Source organism: Podarcis vaucheri (assembly GCF_965113315.1).
Source record: "Podarcis vaucheri genome assembly, chromosome: 2".
Taxonomy (NCBI): Eukaryota; Metazoa; Chordata; class Lepidosauria; order Squamata; family Lacertidae; genus Podarcis; species Podarcis vaucheri.
In genome coordinates, this window is record NC_138760.1 from 73,252,846 (window position 1) to 73,260,631 (window position 7,786).

Genomic DNA, 7,786 nt, shown 5'->3' on the forward strand with positions numbered 1-7,786 from the left:
AGAAACGGGCACCCTGGCAGAATGGCATGCTGGAAACTAATCTTGCACCACAGCTGGGACTGGCATAGAGAGAGGTGTGCACTGAGGCTGTAGCCAGGGCATAACTGAAACATCATGTTGTAGATGCTTGCTGAGCCAGTGTAGTGACACTCTTGTGTATCCCAGGGCCCTGTGGAGGTGACGCAGTCCAACAAGGAGAATGAGCTATTCGCTGTCATTGCAGGGCTGGCTGTGGCTGCACTTGTTATCCTCATCGTCATGATCCTGATAATCATAGGCATGAGGAAAAGGTACAAAAGTGCCCTCCCCCTTATTATGGCAGGTATACGAATGCACTTGCTGCAGCTGGTTCAACGCTGCCTCTATTTGTTTCTGCACACTCAACAAAAAAGGGGCTGGGGTATTATTAAGGGCGGGGGGTGGACAGGGTTGTTGCTGTTACTGCTGTTTTTTTGTCTATTTCATGTTATGATTTGTGTGGAAATGGTTTGCTGTTTGATTGATGTGTTTGTTATGTAATTACGTATGTATTTTTTCATGTTGTAAGCCACTCGAGCATGGTATTAACTGTGGAAAGGCAGCATACAAATGAAATTCTATATGTATGTACACATGCTGCACTGCATCAGCACCTTCCCAAAAGCCAGCATAGCCTGCATCCCTCACGTGGTTCCACCATTCTGCTATTCCGCATGCTTGGTTTTGTGGCATTCTCATGGTAGGGCAGCATGTTCCCTGCCCTGACCAATAGCCATGATGGCTAAGTACTACTTGCAGAGGGAGAGTACCTCTGAATACTAGCTGCTGGAGATCATGTGTGGTGGGAGTGTTGGCCATGCCCTACCTGAGGGCTTCCCATGGGCATCTGGTTGCCTATGGTGGGAACAGGATGCTGGGCTCAATAGGCCTTTGGTCTTCTCCAGCAGGGCTCTTCTTAGGTTGTTCACTCTTCTTTCTCATTTCTTTTTGCAGTTATGTGAGGAAGCTGAGGGCCTTAAAAGCCCTGAAGGTGGCTTCAAAGTTCTCACCTGGTGACGTGGTACAGGGGCCTGCTATCCCTGGGACCAACAGATACAACACAGAAGGGTATGCTTTTGGGGTGGGGCAAGGTTTGCTCTAGTAAAAGGGGTGTATCCTGGATTGACCCGTGGAGGGGCAAAATCAGGAAGAAACGTAAGCGTGTGCCTGCCTCCTAGTAGACCCCATGCCCTTTAGTTATTCAAATTTGTGTTGTTAAACTCCATGTGCTGAACTGGTCCTGTACTGAATTTGCAATGACAGAAGTATATCCAGAATCTCCAGACAAATTCAGAAAAGGATTGATCTGTGGCTATACAGTGGAAAGGATTGGATTTGATGCCCAGGGGGATATCCATATTTTTAGCCAGTTACTAGTGAATTTCCTTCTTTGAAGTGTCAAACTCTGCTGTACATGGGTAAGCAAAATTAAGGCGGAAGCTGCTAGTAGCCTTGACTATAGGTGAAACACATTTTGTGCAACACCACAAGGCTGTTGCTGCGCTGTGTGCATCACACTGACAATTGTTATCAATTATGCATTGCATGTGATTTTGTTGCACTGAGTGGTCGTGTGGTTCCCTCCCCTGTCTGGCACTCTGTGCTGTCTAGTCAGCTGCATGATAAGATTCTGGTGGGCTGAATCTGTAGCGATTAAGAAACTCACCACTGGACTATTCTTCCTCAGGGCTAACCCCGTGCTTGGTTTCTCCTTGTACCCCTCCCTGGACCTGGAGGAAAACGCCAGCTCTGAAGTGGCCAGGTATGCCTACGAATCCTGTCTTTCAGTCTCAACTCCTGTGTATGAACCAGGTCAAGATTGAATGAATGAAACTGACTTGCCCTCCAAAGCCCCTCTTTCATGCATTGCCCCAAAGGTCACATTTGCCATGGGGCTGCTCCCAAAGAACTGAGTTGGCCACACACCCATTGTAATGTTTAGAATGACTAGCCACGTAAGGCAGGGCCACCACTTTGTGAGCCCCTGTTCCCCTCACTTCACATCCCTGGCTCCCGCTGGTGGGGGCATGGAGACTGGCAGCTAGGGGTGACAAAGAGCTTCCTAATCAGTCCATGCTGCTTTCCCTTTACAGCCTGAACTCCCTGGATGAGAACATGGTTGATGCTCCAGAAGTTGCTCCAGAGGTTGCTCCAGCCGCTTACAAAATGGTGAGGACCCTCAAACCTGTCACTCCCCACAGGACATTCTCCCAGCCAAAGAATGTTCCTCACATTTGATGATGACGATGACATACCTTTCAACTTTTTCCGATGCAAAACCAGGATGCTCGTCTTCCGGGGCACGCTCCCGGGCGAGTCATGTGACACATGCCCCTAAAAAGTGCCTCCCTTGTTTCATTTTCCCTTCTCTTTTGAAGAGCCCTGGACTGTTAATCCAAATGCCAGGCAGTGGCCCTTTATGACCACCATCAGGCCACACACCCTGTAGATGACCCAGTGTGACTTTGTCACGAGGCACATTCCAGTCAGGTAACCTATTACTGGTGAACCAGCCATATGTATGTCTTCACGTTCAGCGAGGCTCTCATGGGGCATCTCGTCTTGCAGCACCACTGTTAGCAGGCCTCACAGGGGCCTTCCCAATCCACTGGGATGGGCAGTAAGAGGTATTGCGCAGGTATTCTGTGTACAGCCACGGAAAGTGCCTTCTGCACTACACTTCAAAGGTTTGCTGCAATGTGCCCGGCTCTCTTCAAGTGTAATGACAGGCCTGGAAAGACCCACTACTATGCTGTAGTAGCCTAGCTGCAACGGAGCTAAGATCAAAGGTATGTCGGCAGACACACCCCCCAGGCTACCTCTTCAAAGTGGATCTGCTCTCTTAGACCTGATATTCAGCTTTCACATGCAGAGGTTCAGGTTCCTGCACCACAGGAAATGACTGCTTATGTGGTCAACGCTGCAGTTCTTGGAGTGACAATCCACCCAATAATCCAAGGACACAATGGCAAATAGGACTTTACAACATAGATGGATCATATTCTAATCTCATACACTCTTTCATCCCAGCAGGACAAAGCAGATGCTGTACACAAGGAAAATGGCCAGAATGAGCCACTGAAAGCTGCCCTAGAAAGCCACAAGAAAGACAAACCAGAGCAACCGGGACACACCAAGCAGTATTTTGCCTTTGACAACACCTCTTTGGACACCAGTGATCTCTGATCACACTCTGCTTCCTCCTGGCAGAGGAAGAGACACTTATGAGCAGGACTTGTATAGCAACATTGGCTGGGAGACATTGCGTCAGCAACTGTAAAGAAACTCACTGGGAATCCTTTTTAATCCATGACTTATGATTGTCTGCAAGCCTGCATCCTTGGCAGAAATGAGCCTGGCCCAAACTAGAGAGATCACACTGAACAACAAGAAAGTGGAAGAGGTGGTAAGTGCCTACCATGCTAGGCAACACCGGTATTTTCATGTGTTCAAAAGGTACGATGCAAAATGGCTTGTGGGTTCATTTTTAAAAAAAAAAAACCAATCAAGCAGTGTATAAATTTCATGAAATAAATAACATAATAAAAATTCCACCTCTCACTGGAAACGGGGCAGGGAGGGAATGGGGATTTAGAGTATTAGGTTGTATCCAACCGAACCTAGCACTAAGAGATGGTTTGTCAGCACAAGGATTTCTGCTTGCACACTGGGGTGTCCCCCCCTCCCTGTGCATCCCCTAAATATGTTCACTCAAGGATAAGGTTTGGGAAGGGTGCAGGGTATATGGGAGAAGGGGGCAAGTTTTGTTGCACAAGTGGAGATGCATGTACTGAATATCACCCAAAGCTGCTAATCTCTGGGCATAGAACCTGTGCTGTGCAGTGCTACCACTATCCCTGCTAAGGTGATGTATCTTACCTTGTTTTCCAAGAAATCATGATAGACTGGTGGCCAGGTAGCACATTCAGCTTCCCATGTATCACCAGTGACAAAATAACAAGCCACTGTCCTGATTCAGCTCCTTGTATCCCGGGCTCACCTTTTCTTTTACTGGGATAATAATCCAAGCTTGAGTATTCCTCTGGAAAAGTGTATTGTGGGGTTCTAAGGATAGGGCCTATATAATCCAATCCTAGTTGTAACAGCTAAAGTCCTTCCTGATCACCAACTAACTTGCAGCTGCTTTGCAGGTTATTTGCAGTGCCTTTGATATTTTTTGGGTTCGTGGAGAAGCAAATGGGGGGAAACATTGGAGCAAGATCCAGGATCTGCCTAAGGTATCACCTCTTCACGACTGTAAGGAAGATGCTAGGTTAGGAGAAAAGTATATTGCCCAGTCAAATGGCAAACATATTAATGATTGCAAAACTAGAAGTGTGCCTCTCCTCTGCTTTTTGCTTGACGGGCATTGTGAGTCTGTTTGGTTAACAGATAAACCCTTTCCCCCACCCCTCAGCCCATAGTCAGTGCTTTCTGAAGTAGGCTTTGAATTGGTTTACCATTTGCATGGCTGTGTGAAGCATGTGTACCTTCCCAGTATATATTCAGCAAATGAGGGAGCGTTTCCCTCACAGTCTGGAATTATTATAGTGGGAAACCGTAGTAAGATGCTGAAGCTGCTCAGACAAACAAACAGCATCCAGATGAACAGGTGAATGAATGAATGAATGCGTTCTAAGATATGCAAAGGTATACAAAGCCATGGTCTCTGAGCTTTTATCACCATCTGCCGTAAGTTGCCAGGACACAAGCATTTTCTTCAGCTGTGCTAACAGACTTACACCCACTTAAAGACACTGTTGAAGGCAATGCTTTTGAGGCAGCTATTCAGGGAACTGATTTTAGTTACTATGAAAGAGCAGCAAAATGTTATTTATTAAAACTTTACTTTTACTCCCATAGACAGACAGACACTTGTAGGGTTTTCTGCCTCAGGTGCCAAAATTACTTGGCTGGCTTTGGTCATTATGCACCTTGATGGGAAGAGGGCCCCACCTCAGGCAGCAAAAAGGCTTGAACTGTCCCTGATAAAAGAGCCAGCAAGCCTGAATAGGGGGAGGACCACAGATCTCAGCCCCTTTTACAAGCCGCCAAGATATAGCTTTGTGAAAGCCCATCCATGTAGCACTGCAGTGTAGTTCCCCACCCCCCACCCCCCAGTAGAGCGAACCTGTTCTGAGCTGGCAACAGACTGTGAAGAAAACAATCCTTCTGCCCTCCAAAGCCCTTGACAAACACAAATAAAGCCCTCTTGGGCAGGGGGCATATTGAGGTGGTTGCTTCTTTTACTTTTGGAGAAAAATTTTATTATCCAACAGCCAGTTTTACAAGTTTGTACCCTAAACAAATAAAGAAAGGGAGGGGGATAGAAACCAAAAGGCAAAGTTACTGTCAACAACTCATCATTGCTTGGTACTATAGATCCATATGGCACGTGAACACCATACTGAGAACAGCACACAAGGCAGGGCATAGGAATGGGAAGGGTCCTCGGCAGTTCTGTGAATGGCCCCAGTAACCTGGGCTGGGGGTGGTACTGTCTACATGCTCAGCATCCTACATCCCAGGGATGCTGCCAGCAGTTGGATGCAGGTTTGGGTGCAGATGCCTGCACCTTGTGGCAGGACATGTCTCAGATGGGATGCCTCTTCCCAGCTCCTCACTTGCATGGTTCTAGATGTGCCTCTTGCAGCATAGCGCTGCAGAGTTGGCCAAGTCCCTCTTAAGAAGAATGCTGGTGCCAGAAACTCAAGTTTCTCTGTGTGTAAACCTACTAGCATGCCAGATCCACAAGGCACCTAAACTCTTACAGGGCTTGGCTCCCATGTCTTGCAACTGGAAGGCTACTTGTGAGCACTGGGCACTGTAGAAACCCCTCTGTGGTCAGTTCCTGTACATGTCTACTTATTCCCAAAGGGGAACTGCAATAGACTGATTCAGAGCTAGGTTTGGGCAGGCAGAGCTCTTGCTAATACAATGACAGTATCGGACCAGTTCTTCCCCCTGTTCCATTTGTGGAAGTGCCTTGAACTGAATTTGGCACGAATGCTTGTGTCGGCCAAGTGAACCAGCACATCGATACCACTCATTGGAACCTGGTTGAGGTGGAGATTGTACAGTACACTCGAGAGAGAGAGAACAGCCGGAAGTCGTACCTCTTCTTGCAGACAGCAGACAAGTACACTCTGTCTCTTCTCCATCTGTATTGGTACACACAGGTCCTTTTAAAGAGCCAACAGTGTGGTTCTTTGTTTGTGGAGAAAAGTTCTCTCTCCCAAGATCTGCACATGATACCGCTGGCTTGTGCTGCCTAGGGGCAATCCAGATTTAAGGCAAGCCCTTCCCAGCTGAATGGGATGGCATTAGAAGGAAAAGCCCCGCAGCCACCAGCTCCACCAGAACTTTCTAGCATGTTGGTCAGCTTCACCATGTTGGCCAATCTGCATTGCAAGAGCAGAATGCTAAACCTGTGTGTGTCCAGCTGGCTTTGGACCTCATCTCCCATCAGGCCCATCCATCAAAGCCTGTGGTCTAAGATGATGGGACATAGTCTAACAACACCTGGAAGGAAGCAGGGCCCTCATCCCAGATCTAAGAGAGCACTGAGGAACAGCAAGATTCTTCAGGCCTAGATCCTCTCTTCACAGTGTTGCAGTTAGGATGCTGAATGTTGTTACAAGGACATAAATTCTGCCCCTCTGTGGGGAAAAAGCCCCTAAACTTCCTAGCACCTGCATTTATAGTAGCTTTTTGTTTTTTTTATTTTTAAGTGGGGTTGTTCCTTGAGGAGGAAATTTGGCTGAAAACTCCCATCCTGCTTGCCTTAGATGCACACTGGGAAAAGCTGAACCCAAATGTCCTCCTTCTGGGCAATGGTTAAAGACACAGAAGCCCAGCCAGATAAAAAAAACTTCGGAAACTATAATTCACAGAGAGGTGAGGAGACTTGTAAACAGAAATCAACACGAAATCTTCTGGCAAAATCAGGGTAGTACTACAAACAACAGAGGTGCTCTCCAACTCTATCAAAAGTGAGTGTGGGTGTCAGTTTTTGGCACTACATTTCACAACTGAAAACATCCTTGAAGGAGGTGTACCTAGTGCAGCTACTCTGGAGGAAGGAGCTCCCCTCCAAAAAACAAATCTTGGTTTCCACCATGTAAGTGTCCCCTGCTCTCTTTATACACAGTGTCAAATAATCTCTCATCTATGCCTTCACAGATTTCATTTCTTAGGGGTGAAAGCCACAAAACCCCAAATCCCAATGCATAAAATATTGTTGGGAGGGGGCGGGGAATGGGGGAGGCAGGGAAAGGAAATCAGCATCTTCAAGACACCTTCAGAGAAACAAGAACCTGATTTAGAGTAAACACAACAGAGTAAAGAGTGTTTTGTAAAAGCCCCCATATTCCAACACATATGAATAAAATACCCCACCCCACCCCAGATCTCTTGAAAAAGTCAGGAACATAAAAATGAGCCATGTTTCTGATGGCAACAGGCCTCTTTGCTCCCAGGGGGGCAGGGGAATAGCATGGACAGGAAAAGAGGCTATGACACGCACGCTCACATGCACACAAGCCAGAGCACGCATCGAGCCACACTCTCGCACACAAGACGCGGGACCTTCCAAATTATTAGTTTCTCAGGCAAGTTGGTCGGGTGGCGGCATCAGCCTGTAATGCAAGATGCCACCACTGGGACTCAGCAGGACCCTCTAGCAAAGGGAATGGAGGGATCTGAGGGACCTGCCTTGAGCAGACTTGCAGGGCTGCAGGCAAAGGTCGAGAGTGCAATTAAGAAGAGA

At 47.4% G+C, this 7,786-nt stretch overlaps 1 protein-coding gene across 1 annotated transcript in view; it reads left to right on the plus strand.

The window, feature by feature from the left end:
- CDHR2 (cadherin related family member 2) overlaps positions 1–3,567 on the plus strand; it is a 28,359-nt gene extending 24,792 nt beyond the window's left edge. Inside the window, exons 28-32 of the mRNA XM_082213619.1 lie at positions 166–290; positions 973–1,086; positions 1,706–1,780; positions 2,112–2,187; positions 3,049–3,567. Coding sequence (XP_082069745.1) covers positions 166–290; positions 973–1,086; positions 1,706–1,780; positions 2,112–2,187; positions 3,049–3,204 — 546 coding nt within the window. The 3' untranslated portion in view covers positions 3,205–3,567. The remainder of the gene's footprint in view (positions 1–165; positions 291–972; positions 1,087–1,705; positions 1,781–2,111; positions 2,188–3,048) is intronic.
- Positions 3,568–7,786: the final 4,219 nt, after the last annotated feature.